The following is a 15,145-nucleotide window of genomic DNA, read 5'->3' as shown; positions in this document are numbered from 1 at the left end:
GTAGGGTGGACAGTGAGAGCCTTTTTCCTTGGATGGTGATGTCTAGCACGAGGGGACATAGCTTTAAATTGAGGGAAGATAGATATAAGACAGATGTCAGAGGTAGGTTCTTTACTCAGAGAGTAGTCAGGGCATGGAATGCCCTGCCTGCAGTAGTGGACTCGCCAACATTAAGGGCATTCAAATGGTCATTGGATAGACATATGGACGATAAGGGAATAGTGTAGTCCCTGTCTACTCAATCTCTCCTCATAATCCAACCCCCTCAACTCTGGGATTGACCTAACTATCTTCAATCCGCACAGGTGATTGCCTTTTAGGAGTTCTAGTCACACAGAATATAATCCAGAGACAACCTATTACAGGAGATGACCTCTTGCTGTGTAGAAATCCACCCATTCGACATTGTGTATTGAGCATGGTGTGCCAGAGTATTCATCCATCCACCCATCCAACTAGTAGCAGCAGGTTTGAATTGAACAGACTCCAAGGGGTCTCTTGATGGCCATCAAGTGTTAATCCAGGGCCTGATTGAAGATTACGTGTGAATACAACATGACATTGCTGCAATCCTTCGGAGTCCTTTCCCATGTTCTATCTGTCTTTCCCCCATTATCTGTCTGTTGAGAAAACTCCCTGGTTTTGTTGATTTCTGTTTTTAGACCAGCGCATTGCCACTTGTTGGTTTTGAATTTTAATTCGCTTTCATCCAGGATTCTGGCCCCCTTGTCCATCTCATGATGATTAAAATGTGTCTAAATCATAATGGGTTTTATTGCTACCTCTTTAGATCCAGATGTAGCGAGGGACCTGCATCGATTAGTGCAGTGTCTCAGGCTTGTGGGCGACTCCATCACTCTGGAAATGGCCTCCTTGATGGAAACAGCAGTGAGCCATCTACACCCCCCCGAAAAGGCTGCAGAGCAAATCCTGGAATACCTCCTGGCCAGAGACACGTGAGTAGAATTGCACCATGTTTTGTTTGTCCTTAAATCTTGCTCTTTACTTGGACAAAGGATACGGTTTGGTGAGAAGCTTCTGCCAATCATGCCCAACTCCAAGTTGTAATGGGATAATAATCTTTATTGTCACACGTAGGCTTACATTTACACTGCAGTGAAATTACTGTGAAAAACCTGTTCGAGTACACAGAGGGAGAATTCAGAATGTCCAAACTACCTAAAAGCACGTCTTTCAGGACTTGTGGGAGGAAACCGGAGCACTCGGAGGAAACCCACGCAGATACGGAGAAAGTACAAACTCTACACAGACAGTGACCCAAGCTGGGAATTGAACCTGGGACCCTGGCGCAGTGAAGCAACATTGTTACCCACTGTGCTACTGTGCTGCCCACGGTATACTTTCATTCCTTGCCTTATTTCTCATTCCCTCATTGGAAGGCATTGGGATCTTGCTGTGGTATGATAGAAGTGGCAGCTATCTTGCAGGAACATGTTCAAATGATTGTTTAGGTGGGCCCCCTCATTGAGTGGGAGCAGGTTAATCACAATGAGCAGTGTTCCTTTTTCACCAACGAACAACCCCTCAAACACGGTCACAAACATCCTCTACCTTTTCTCAAACCCCCCCCCGAAGAGCCCCTTAACTCATACTTTATCTTCTCTTACCGTAGGAAGTCGTACAGGCCACTCAACCAAGCCGCTATCCCCGGTGGCGATGCCGACCGCCACTCCAGCAAAATTTGCTGCCGTGCAATCAGAGAGGCGAAGGCCACGACATCAACCTTCCTCGTCTCCATGAGCTTCGGCTTTTCTGAAACCCCAAATATCACCACCAAAAGGTCCGGGTCCACCTCCTCCTCCACTATTCTGGCTAAGATCGCGAACACTCGCGCCCAGAATCTTCCCAATTTTTCGTAACCCCAAAACGTGTGCGTGTGATTCGCTGGCCCCCGCCCACACCTCTCAAACTCACCTGCTACTCCCTGAAACAACCCACTCATTCTCACCCGAATCATATGCATCCTGTGCACCACCTTAAACTGTATCAGGCTCATCCTTGCATTAGAGGAGGTCCCGTTTACCCTGCACTGTGCCTCACTCCATATTCCCCAATTGATCTCACCTCCCAACTCTGCTTCCCATTTCTCCTTGATCTTCACCATCCGCTCGCCTCCCTGTTCCCCCTACCACTTGTGTATATATCCCCAATTCTCCCCTCCCCTTTGTTATGGGATTTAGAGAACCCCAAAGTGTGTCATGGAGTTCACCTGACCCACAACGTTTCATAGATTGTGGTATGGGGACCACACGGCCCACTCTACAGGTGTGGTACAGCAGAAATGGAAAAGTATTTTTTTTAAAGCAAAACAATGTTTATTCTATGAACTCAAGTTAACCTTTTTAAAACATACAGTGAACATCTTAGCAACCATCAATTCAAATACAACCCCCAAGGAATACAACACTAAGTAATCCTTAATAAATTCCCAAACAACATCCAGAAGACAAAAGAAACACTTTTTAACAGAAGCACCTCAGGTTTAAATTCACTACTGAGAGCATTTATAATTCTGAATTCACCAAATGATCAAGAGATAAGTCTTTTCATGGCAGAGAGAGCTGCTTTGTCTGGCTTCAGCTCCAACACTGAAATGAAACCAAAAAAACACGGACGCACCCAAGCTTTTCTCAAAGTGAAACTAAAAAGCAGAGCCAGGGCTCAGCTCCACCCACACACTGACATCACTGCAGTAACAAGAGCAGCCAAACATTTCTGAAAGTGACATTCTCATGACACCTTCCACATCTGGAAGCAACAATCCCTCCAGCAGCGTGTATCCAGGCAACCTAGGGAACCCACTCCAGAGCTTTCGCGCAAAGTCCCTAACCTGCAGATACCTGAATTCACTCCCCCTCGGCAGCTCTACCCTCTCCCTTCGCTCCTCCAGTATGGCGAACCCTTCCTCCAAATACAGATCCCTCACCTTGACCAGCCCCACCTCCCTCTAATCCCGCCCCCGGCTCAAACCCATGATTCTCGCACAGCGGCGTTAGCACCGACATCCCTTCCACCCTAAAATGCCTCCTCAACTGATTCCATATCTTCACCGTGGACTGCACCACTGGGCTCCCTGAATACTTACTCGGAGCCATTGGCACGCTGCCATCACCATAGCCCTCAAACTAGACCCCTTACATGGTTCCTCCTCCATCCTAACCCACTCTACCCCTTCCCACCACCGCCGCACCTTGTCCACACCGCCCAATAATAATGAAGCAAGTTTGGCGATGCCGACCCCCCCCCCCCCCCCCCTACTGCCACCCTTGGCACCTTCCCCGTCCATACATAGCCTGAAATGATCGTGTCCACTTTCCGAAAAAAAGGCCTTGGTATAAAGGTTGGGAAAGCCTGAAAGATGAACAACAACCTCGACAGAATATTAATTTTCACCACTTGGACCCTCGCCACCAGCGTTCAGTGCAGTGTTTCCCACCTCTTAAGATCCTCCCTGGCCTCCTCCACCAGCTTCGTTAAGTTCCACTTATGGAGCCCCGTCCATTCCCTTGCGTGAATCCCCAAATACCTAAACCGATCCCTCGCTACCATAAATGGCACCCCCCCCCCCCCTAAATTAGCCTGCTCTCTTGGCCCACTGCTGTCCTTGCAGTGGGTGATTCCCCCCACAGTGGTACTGAATAGGGATTACTTGATTCTACATTAATAGTGAAGAAGCAGATGACGGTGTTCTCAAGATCTTCCTGTTCTTCTCCTTCTCAGTGGCACAGATCGCAGGGCAGGAAGATGCTGTTGAAATATACTCCGTTGTAGCGAGTGCTGAATGAGCACGGACTCTTCAGAAAGAAAATGTAGTGATATGAGCAAGGGTCTAGAATGTTCTGGAGTTCTCTTGCTCCTCCATCTTGTCTAGTTGTATTTCTGATTACTGGACTGTCTCACTGCAGCTCTTCCTCATTGGATTGTGAAGCAAGAGCCAAGGATCAGTTTAATTGTTCCTCTCCCTCTTGTTTTTCATAGTGAGACACATATGGAGCTTCAAAGTAAATTGCAGGATATCCGTAACCCAGGGAACATCATCCAGCTGCTACTGCGTGAAATGGACCATGAGGGTGACCTGGACATAGGTGATGGTATGTGGTGATTGCTGGTGTTAGTCTGTGTGTTGAAAATGGAGAAGTCCAGCAGAACCTGATCTGCTTTTGACCAACTTGGTAAACAAACAGCATTGCTTCAATAATTAACTGTGGACTTGCCCTTTGCATGTCTTTGTGGGCCATATGTGTTTGACTGTGGCCCTCTGTTTTCCTGGTAGAGTTATGCTCCCTCATATTTTAACTTTTGAACCGGCAATAAAATATTATGGATTAAGAAACAGCAGAGGCTTTCAGCCTTGTGTTATTAATAAAGACCCTATTGGACAATGATGGTGCTAATTGTGTTGGAGCTATAGGAGCAGATCTACCTGAAACCTTTACTGCTGTAGTCAACGTGGAAGGAAGTGAGAGCAGACTAGAATGACTCTTATTACTTTGTAATTTCACTTAGTGGTTCTGATGTTACCATTCTTACTACTCTTACCATTGCAGTGAATATTGATTGCAGTAAGGGAAATACTATATATTTTTTTTGCTGTCTGAAAATGTTGCCTGTATGTTGTAGATGGGCAAGTCAGGGTATTGTTCTCTTCTCTTTTCTGTGGTTGGCCATGCATAACATGCCAACCTTGGTCAAAAAGGATGACCACCTCCTAGATTTCTGCTCTGAATTGGCTACTGGCAGAAACATGGCAATACCCCAGAGCGCCCTATCTGCTTGTGCCTCGTCCCACATCCAAGTAGCTGCAATATTAATACTTGATAGCAGGGACGCTAGATACAGATATAGACCTGTATGATCCTGTTGACACTTTATTAGATTATTACCGGGTATGCTGTCTGCCCTTTGGATTTTAGTATTGCCTTGAGACTTGTTTTATTTATCTTCATCACTGAAGGTGTGCATGAGAAATTGTTTTGCTCATTTGTTAGTCTGTTTACACAATATATTTTAAACTGATGGACAGATTTCAATGAAACTTGGTACACAGATGGGGAATCATAGAATCATAGAATTTACAATGCAGAAGGAGGCCATTCGGCCCATCGAGTGCACTGGCCTTGGAAAGAGCACCCTACTTAAGCCCATGCCTCCACCCTGCCCCCATAGCCCAGTAAGGGGCAATTTAGTATGACCAATCCATCTAACCTGCACATCTTTGGACTGTGGGAGGAAACCGGAGCACCTGGAGGAAGGAAGAACGGGTTGTTGTTCTTTAATAAAGATTCGGATTCCTGAAATTCTTTCAAGGTCTGGGAGATCCAGGAGGTGGTCATCCTTTTTGACCAAGGTTGGCATGTTATGCACGGCCAACCATAACATTGGGCAATGTGGATTGTTTCAGCTGCTGTGGTGAAATTTGCTACAGCTGTCAAAATATATGCCGAGTTTTCAGAGCAGGTTGGAGCCTCCTCAATGAGAAGGAAGCTCTTATCAAAAAGATTTCTTTGTCCAGCTTTGTGCTCACAAAGCATCAACCATGTAGGGAAAAGTCTCTAGGAGGAACTGTGCAGATGCAATAATGTTGAGTTAAAGCAGCGTGGTAGATGTACATGGTCGACTGAGTGCCCTCTTCACTTGTTTTCGTTCTACTTTATCCAGTCCAGCCTCTGCACATCCGGATGAACATGGCTCAATTTTATGGCAGCAATGTTGCTATTAATATTGTGTGTCAGGCAGCATACCACATGTCCATGACTCGGTTTCTCATCTGTCGTGACCTGCTGATCCTGGAGCAGCTAATGTTGCACCTTGGAGACAGTGTAAGTATCCTCGTCAGCTCATTAGTCTCGTACCCTTCCAGGATGTGTACTGCATAACCCTTCTAGCTGCTGATTACTGTGTGACTAACAGTTGGTCTCAAATGTATCTGATTGGCTGTGATGTACCTTCTGGAGGTGGGTTAGCTCAGTTGGCTGGATGGTTGGTTTGTGATGTGCAGCGACGCAATAGCGCAGCTTCAATTCCTGCACCAGCTGAGGTTATTCATGAAGGCCTTCATCACTGCCTTCTCAACCTTGCCCCTCATCTGAGGTGTGTTGACCCGCGGGTTAAATCACCACCAGTCAGCTCTCTGAGGAGTGCAGCCTATGGTCCTCTGGGACTCTAAAATAACAATGTATGTTCTCTATTTATTATTGGTTTGAGGTATATTCTGTTTCCATTATTAATGCTTGGATACAGAAAAAGGTTTGCATTCCAAAGTAACAATGTCCCCCAGGTTGTTGTTTGCTCAGGGTGAGTGTAGTCAATTGTGTTTTCACTTTCTGTTGATCGCATGTATTCAGAACATTAAATGTGGGGTTGGGGCATTCCTTTTGAAGCAATCTCCACGCCCAGAGACCATACAGATTAGACCCATATTATCACACAGTTTGAAGCTAGTTTAGTAATTTGAACTTGCTGAAGTTATGAAATTCGGTAAATTTTTGAACATGTAAACCGAGAGTGATTTGTTAAATCCTGAACTGTGTGCTGTCCTTCAGGTGAATTTGGGAGCTGGAGGGTATCTCTTGCAGCTCCAACAGGATCTCATTCCCCGGACATCTCTCCTTGTGTGTTCCTACTACGTGGTGAGGTGGGCTAGTCGTTCCTTGGCCTCAGTGGTGCCCATTGACACGCTGTAAGTACAATTGGGAGTGTGAGGAAGGGGGGGAAGATTTTTTCAAAAGATTCTTGTATTGAATTTTTAACCATAATGGTCCCCTGGTTGCTTATAGCTTGACTTTGTATGAAGACTCTCATTTATCATAAGCCCACCCACTCATTTAAGTGCTTTCTAAGGGGATTTAATTCTCGTTGCATAATTGAGAGTAGATCAGGTCATGTGTCAAACACACAGTTCATCCCTGGGACCTGACCAGATTTGAGAGAGGAAGGTAAAAGGTATTTTCCAATGTGTCGAAGTACAATGTGGCTGGTTTGGAAAATATGGGGTACATCTGAAGTTGGGGCTGAGGTAGTTTGTTCAATTAAAATCGAACTGAGGCAACACAATAGGTACATAAAGTGTTGCACTCACAAACATATTCATTCCTCGCCTTGCGCAGCTGTAAGGGCAAACAGCAATATGTGACATGTTCTGTGCCGGGTAATTGAGAGCAGGACCAGCAGAGGGTCCCAAGTGGAGAAAACACTCAACATTCGATTGTTCTCCAGGGTGGACTGGGGCTATAATCCAGCAGTGATCTGAACACGTTTCCGGGTACCATTGGCAGAAGATGTGGCACCATTCGTGGTGAAGTGATAGTGTCACTGGGCTGGGAATTCAGAAGCCCAGTCCAATGTTCTGGGGTCATGGGTTGAAATACCACCACAGTAGCTGATGAAATTTGGATTTAATTAATTAAAAAATTGGAATTGGCAGCAAGTCACAAAATGGTGCCACAAAACTGGTATTGGTTGTTCTAAATACCCATCTGGTTTACTGATTGCAGGGAAGTAAATCTGTCCTTACCTGGTCTGGCCTTCATGTAAATTCAGGCCCACAGCAATGTGGTTGACTCTTAGCTGCCTTCTGAAATGGGGCCCAGCAAGTGACTGTTTATAAAACCGCTACAGGAATGTCCCATCAGCACTGGGAGAGCCTACACCACAGTGGGTGGGCTTATGATAAATGAGAGTCTTCATGCAAAGTCAAGCTCACCACCGTCTTAAGGGTAATTGGGGAAGGGCAACAAATGTTGGCCTTGCCAGCGACACCCACATCCCATGAAGAAATACAAAAATTTGTTGAGACGTCTGTTGCCTGGTTTGTGTACACCCAATGGGTGGAAAGGGAGTTGTCTGTGTAGGCAAGTGTTAAAATGACACGAGAGCAGTGGGAGAAAGAAACAAACTAACACTTTGTGTGGTTTCAGGGAATCGAACCTGCGACAGTTGTCCGTGTTGGAACTGACTGATGCTAATGCCTTAACATCACAGCGGCCAGGTGGGTACATGTGCCAAACCTCTTCCCTCTAGTGGCTGCTTGACTGGGTAATGATCTGTGGGTGTTCAGGAGGGAGTGCACTGTAAAATGGTACAATTATGCAGAAGATGTCACATTACATTTCTTGGGAGAGTAATGTAATGGAAAGCTAATGAAAAGAGAAACAATGGGGTTATTTTAGAGGAAACTACATGCCACAAGGCATGGGGTCAGCATGTAAGGTTTTAAGGGGCAGGGGTTTGGGGTGGGTGAGTCAGCGTGCTGTATAAAATGTTTCACAGGCCAAACAGTCTCCTCTTATCTGACTTTCCGACTTGTATTTGACCCGCCTGCCTTCAGTTACAATGTGAAAAAATAGTTCAGTCTATCGGGTCACTGCTGCCTTTCGGACTGTATGAACTGGCACTAACTGGCAGCATGTGGATCATAAGGTGCCAGTGGGTTTCCAGCTCTAGTTCATGTGATTTCTGATCATGTCTTTCAGTCTCCAGTCAATTGCTGATGGTGATGGGTTTGGTTAATATGGGCAGTTGGTTTACCTTGTATTGACCTGTTTTCTAACATGTTTATTGTAATGCTGATGAATTTCTGTTCCTGTTTTCCAGCCACCGGCCCAAGGACAGTGGTGGAATCGTTCTACCAGAATGTGGCCAGGAAACACATTCTTTCCCGGTTACTGTCCCAGGCAAATAGTCCTTTAAACCAGCCACTGATCAGCTGGACACAGATTGGTATTGCCCTCACCAGCCACCTCCTACAGTATTTATATCCTTCAAGCTGGCTCTGTGCACCGTACGGCAATGTGACTATCTGTAACCAGCTGTGTGTTCAATCTAGGTGATGCTGCACATGAGAAGAGGGCAGGTTAGGGAATATAATTCAGGATTGACTGAGAAATTCTGAGGAGGGAGGAGAGGTTTAGGAAGAAAGTTCCAAAGAGTCGGCCTGAGGCCAGAGTCTCCCCTATCAATGATGGGGACAGGACAGAACAGGCAGAATTTACAGATCCCTTGTGTAGTTGTTGTGCAGCTGATACAGGTTCCCTACTTGTTTGAAGTATAGTTTGTGATACTTCCTTAGTCTCCCATCAGTATGATCTTTTCCAATGATACCCTCCTATTTTCTTAACTGCCATTCAAATGGGCGAATAACGCCAGTTTTCTGTTTCCGGAGTTTCTCATGGGACATTGTCAATATGTACAGCTCCAGGTTGGTAATACTTACAGCTTTCATTGTTTACTCTTGCTGGTTCTTGATCATGTTGTCACTCCCCGATTCCATTCACCGCTTTTTCAAAACTCCTGTTTGTGTCTGTCCAGTCCAATCAGGTTTCCACTACTATAACGGCTCTTATCAAAATTCACAACAGGCATTGTGACTGACAGATGTAAACTTTCCTTCCTCATCCTTGGCATGGTTGACCCCACCATCCTCCCAACACATCCCCACTGTCACCCAGCTGGGTGGGACTGCTCTCACCTGGTCCTATTCTAATTTATTGAATTGTAGCCAAGGACCACTTGCAATATCTTCTCTTCCGGCTCCTGTGCCATTATCGTGGGTGTAAAGGCTCTATCCTTGGTCTCCTACATTTCTCATCTATATGCTGCCCCATGGCAACACCGAATTATAGAGGCAGCACGTTGACTCAGTGGTTAGCACTGCTGCCTCACGGCGCTGAGGATCTGGGCTTGATCCCGGCCCTGGATCACTGTCCGTGTGGAATTTGCACAATCTCCCCAAGTTTGCGTGGGTCTCACCTCCAACCCAAAGATGTGCAGGCTAGGTGGATTGGCCACACTAAATTGCCCCTAAATTGCGGGAAAAAAGGAATTGGGTGCTCTAAGTTTATTTTAAGAAAAAATACCGAATTATAGTTTTCACATGTTCACTGACTTATACCCAACTTTACTTCACCTTTGCCCCTCCCTACTTCATTGTTGCCAAATTATCTGATTGCATATCAAAATCTATTGCTGAATGAACAGAAATTTTCTATACTTGTATATTGGGACGATTAAAACCGTTGTTTTCAGTTCCTGCTCCAAACTCCATTCCTGAGATAACGACTCCATTCCTGTCCCTGGCAATACTTTGAGATTAAGCCAGTCTGGTCACAACCTCTATTCTCTGTTTGAACTCCAAATGGGCTTCTGATCTTGTATCTTCACCATCACTTAGACTGCCTATTTCCACCTCCTGTAATATCGCACCACCCAGTAGGGGGATTTGAGGGCTTGGGTGTGTGGGTGGGTGTCGGGGGGGGGGGGGGGGGGGGGGGGAGATGGCCCTGGGCAGGGATCGGGGGGGGGGGGGGGGGGGTGATGTCTGGCTCGGCAGGCAGGCTGGGAGAGCTGGGGTGGATGGTGTTTGATGATGGGGGTGCTGGTGGGCTGGATGGGGTAGGTGTGGCAGAATGGTGTGGTGGGGGGTAGCTGCCCAGAGTAGCAAGATGTTATAATATGGTGCGTACACATTTCCCTGGACAATGTGATTCTGTGACCTCTAACCTCATTTCACTTGGTGTGCACAGTTGGTCGAGTTCCATGATCCTACCGATTTTAATCTATGTTTGTCGGAGCTTTAATGGGACTCGATGTGATATTAGTTTTAAAATTCTGTCAGATAACATGGGTGTGAATGGCAGTGGGTAGGTATATGGCTAATGTATGCAACCTCCCCCAGTTGATGCAATGAACAAATGCCAAGGTTAGCTATATAAGCTGATTTCTATTATTATGAGCTCCCTGCCACCATTGCCTTTCTGCCTGATGTTACAGAGATGTACAATCATTTATATAATTTATGGCATTGTTGATGATACACTCCTGGATTGAAATACTTCATGTTGTTTGATGAGACTGTTGGACTTGGTCATGAAAACATGTTCTCATTTCAAAGGAATATGTCCGGCTGCTGCAGCCCTGGTGTGAGGTTAATGTTGGTTCACGACGGTTTGTGCTGGGACAGTGTTACCTGTCAACGGGTGAAGGACAGAAGGTGAGATTGTATCTGTGATCGGGGGACCTGAGATTGGGGGATAGAGTAAGGTGGGGATATGTGATCGGGGACCGGTGTGGGGCGGGGATCTGTGATCGGGGAACGGTGTGGGTCAGGGAATCTGTGATCGGGGACCGGTGTGGGGCGGGGAGCGGGGGATAGCGTGGGGCGGGGATCTGTGATCAGGGAACAGTGTGGGGCGGGGATCGGTGTGGGGCGGGATATGTGATCGGGGACCGGCGTGGGTCGGGGAATCTGTGATCAGGGACCGGTGTGGGGCGGGGATCTGAGATCGGGGACCGGTTTGGGGCGGGGATCTGTGATCAGGGACCGGTGTGGGGCGGGGATCTGAGATCGGGGACCGGTTTGGGGCGGGGATCTGTGATCAGGGACCGGTGTGGGGCGGGGATCTGAGATCGGGGACCGGTTTGGGGCGGGGATCTGTGATCGGGGGATAGAGTGGGACGGGGATCTGTGATCGGGGACCGGTTTGGGGCGGGGATCTGTGATTGGGGGATAGAGTGGGGCGGGGATCTGTGATCGGGGACCGGTTTGGGGCGGGGATCTGTGATCAGGGACCGGTTTGGGGCGGGGATCTGAGATCGGGGGACCGGTGAGGGGCGGGGATCTGGGACCGGGTACAGGTGTGGGTCGGGGTCTGTGATCGGGGACCGGTGTGGGACGGGGATCTGGGACCGGGGACCGGTGTGGGGTGGGGATCTGTGATCGGGGACCGGTGTGGGACGGGGATCTGGGACCGGGGACCGGTGTGGGGTGGGTATCTGTGATCGGGGACTGGTGTGGGGTGGGGTCTGTGATCGGGGACCTGTGATCGGGGGCCGGTGTGGGACTGGGATCTGTGACCGGGGACCGGTGTGGGGTGGGGATCTGTGATCGGGGACTGGTGTGGGGCGGGGTCTGTGATCGGGGGCCGGTGTGGGGCGGGGATCTGTGACCGGGGACCGGTGTGGGACGGGGATCTGTGATCGGGGACCGGTTGGGGCGGAGATCTGTGACCGGGGACCGGTGTGGGGCGGGGATCTGTGATTGGGGACCGGTGTGGGGTGGGGATCTGTGATTGGGGACTGGTGTGGGGCGGGGAGCGGGGGATAGTGTGGGGCGGGGATCTGTGATCGGGGACCGGTGTGGGGCGGGGATCTGTAATCGGGGACCGGTGTGGGGTCGGGATCTGTGATTGGGGACTGGTGTGGGGCGGGGAGCGGGGGGGTAGCGTGGGGCGGGGACCGGTGTGGGGCGGGGATCTGTGATCGGGGACCGGTGTGGGGTCGGGATCTGTGATTGGGGACTGGTGTGGGGCGGGGAGTGGGGGATAGCGTGGGGCGGGGATCTGTGATCGGGGACCGGTGTGGGGCGGGGATCTGTGAACTGGGACCGTCGTGGGGCGGGGATCTGTATCGGGGGGGACCGGCGTGAGGCGGGGATCTGTGATCGGGGAAAGAGTGTGGGGGATGGTGTGGGGCGGGGATCGGGGGACGTTTTGGCGCGAGGGACGGTTTGGAATGGGGAACGAGGGACGGTTTGGAATGGGGAACGAGGGACGGTTTGGGGCGGGGGACGGTGTGGGGGGGAGATCAGGGAACGGTGTGGAGCAGGGAACGGTTTGGGACGGTGTGGGGCGGGGGACGATTTGGGACGTTGTGGGGCGGGGATCGGGGGACGATGTTGGACTTGGACCGGGGGATGGTGTGTGACTGGGACCGGGGGACGGTGTGGGACTGGGACCGGGGGACGGTGTGGGACTGGGACCGGGGGACGGTGTGGGACTGGGACCGGGGGACGGTGTGGGACTGGGACCGGGGGACGGTGTGGGACTGGGACCGGGGGACGGTGTGGGACTGGGACCGGGGGACGGTGTGGGACTGGGACCGGGGGACGGTGTGGGACTGGGACTGGGACCGGGGGACGGTGTGGGACTGGGACCGGGGGACGGTGTGGGACTGGGACCGGGGGACGGTGTGGGACTGGGACCGGGGGACGGTGTGGGACTGGGACCGGGGGACGGTGAGGGACTGGGACCGGGGGACGGTGTGGGACTGGGACCGGGGGACGGTGTGGGACTGGGACCGGGGGACGGTGTGGGACTGGGACCGGGGGACGGTGTGGGACTGGGACCGGGGGACGGTGTGGGACTGGGACCGGGGGACGGTGTGGGACTGGGACCGGGGGACGGTGTGGGACTGGGACCGGGGGACGGTGTGGGACTGGGACCGGGGGACGGTGTGGGACTGGGACCGGGGGACGGTGTGGGACTGGGACCGGGGGACGGTGTGGGACTGGGACCGGGGGACGGTGTGGGACTGGGACCGGGGGACGGTGTGGGACTGGGACCGGGGGACGGTGTGGGACTGGGACCGGGGGACGGTGTGGGACTGGGACCGGGGGACGGTGTGGGACTGGGACCGGGGGACGGTGTGGGACTGGGACCGGGGGACGGTGAGGGACTGGGACCGGGGGACGGTGTGGGACTGGGACCGGGGGACGGTGTGGGACTGGGACCGGGGGACGGTGTGGGACTGGGACCGGGGGACGGTGCGGGACTGGGACCGGGGGACGGTGAGGGACTGGGACCGGGGGACGGTGCGGGACTGGGACCGGGGGACGGTGCGGGACCGGGACCGGGACACGGTGCGGGACCGGGACCGGGGGACGGTGCGGGACCGGGACCGGGGGACGGTGCGGGACCGGGACCGGGGGACGGTGCGGGACCGGGACCGGGGGACGGTGCGGGACCGGGACCGGGGGACGGTGCGGGACCGGGACCGGGGGACGGTGCGGGACCGGGACCGGGGGACGGTGCGGGACCGGGACCGGGGGACGGTGCGGGACCGGGGGACCGGGGGACGGTGCGGGACCGGGGGACGGTGCGGGACCGGGGGACGGTGCGGGACCGGGGGACGGTGTGGGACCGGGATTGGTGATTGAGGACCATGGGAACATATTCCTGATTTCATGACATATCTTTGCTTCTTTCCCCAGGCATTGGAGTGTTTCTGTGATGCTGCTGCAGCAGTGGGGAGGGAGGAATTTCTGGATAGACTGATTCGAGTGGAGGATGAGGAAGCTGCCTCCAATCCTAGGGTGCAGTATTACAACAAGGTGAGTATAATGTTCAAATTGCCGTGATGCTGCACTCATGTCAGGAATATTTATCGGATGTTCACTGAGGAGCTCATTGTGTCCGATACCTGACTGTAAACACATGTTTGGCAAAGTGAGCTTCAAGTTCTGATGTTTTTGCAGTTATATTCTCCATATTCTGTTTTAGCAGTAATTCTGATCATACTTTAATTACTTATCCTCGCCCCCATTCAATTGGTGTGTCAATATTTTCTACCGTATGGGAGGTAGCAATACCCTGCTTACCAACTTGTGTTTGGGAGTTTTTTATCACCTGATCCATATCCTGGTTTTGCTGACCTTTGGCCATTTCTGTCTTCCCGTTTATCAAGTGCCCAGATCCAAATTTCTGGGACATTGGTCAGACTTTCTATTGTAGCTAATGTCATTGGAAACATGAAATAATCAACAGCTGCTCCCGAAATATCAGTGCAGCATATTAAAATATGTACTTCAAACGGCACCGGGCTGTTTGATAACTGCTCTAACACACCGCGTGAGGGGTTTAATTTTAGCTAAATCTTAAGTTTTCTTCCCCAGACCCAGTTAGCAATGTATTATATGTTTGCAGCTTTTAGGATGAGTGAGTTTAAATGTTTTGCGTCGTGCACATTTATTTTTTGTACCATCTAACTGGAGCCACTGTGCATACACTGGAAATCTGCCCAAATTAATGCAAAAGATTGAGGAATTTCAAGTGGAAACTGGGTTTTTAACCATCGCTTGTGCTCATTTAAAACAATTGGCTGGAAGCCAATTGGGTGCTGGAAATCTGAAATGTAACTAGTTGTGTGTTTTCAATTTTTAAATCAGACTCCAATTAAAATGCTTATTGCTTTTATTACACCCATTTTCAGCTGTATTAATAAAACTTCACTGAGGAGCTGTTCTTAAATACATCAGTAATGTTAATGAAATAAAGGATTTACGGTCTGTAACACTGCTCAATTCTGCTGTTTTGAGGCAGATTTTATGTTCAGCAATGTCCAAATGAGTTGG

General features: G+C 50.4%; 1 protein-coding gene across 1 annotated transcript in view; it reads left to right on the top strand.

The window, feature by feature from the left end:
* Positions 1-15,145, top strand: part of nup160 (nucleoporin 160) — a 125,077-nt gene that overhangs the window by 52,351 nt on the left and 57,581 nt on the right. The window contains exons 15-23 of the mRNA XM_072518792.1: positions 791-956; positions 4,000-4,112; positions 5,680-5,840; positions 6,564-6,700; positions 7,938-8,008; positions 8,614-8,775; positions 9,150-9,217; positions 10,910-11,008; positions 14,006-14,125. Of these exons, the coding sequence (XP_072374893.1) occupies positions 791-956; positions 4,000-4,112; positions 5,680-5,840; positions 6,564-6,700; positions 7,938-8,008; positions 8,614-8,775; positions 9,150-9,217; positions 10,910-11,008; positions 14,006-14,125 (1,097 nt within the window). The remainder of the gene's footprint in view (positions 1-790; positions 957-3,999; positions 4,113-5,679; positions 5,841-6,563; positions 6,701-7,937; positions 8,009-8,613; positions 8,776-9,149; positions 9,218-10,909; positions 11,009-14,005; positions 14,126-15,145) is intronic.

The sequence above is a fragment of the Scyliorhinus torazame genome, chromosome 10 (genome assembly GCF_047496885.1).
Source record: "Scyliorhinus torazame isolate Kashiwa2021f chromosome 10, sScyTor2.1, whole genome shotgun sequence".
NCBI classification, from domain to species: domain Eukaryota; kingdom Metazoa; phylum Chordata; class Chondrichthyes; order Carcharhiniformes; family Scyliorhinidae; genus Scyliorhinus; species Scyliorhinus torazame.
Note: the sequence above shows the minus strand (reverse complement) of the source record. Positions and strands in the feature narration are given on the sequence as shown.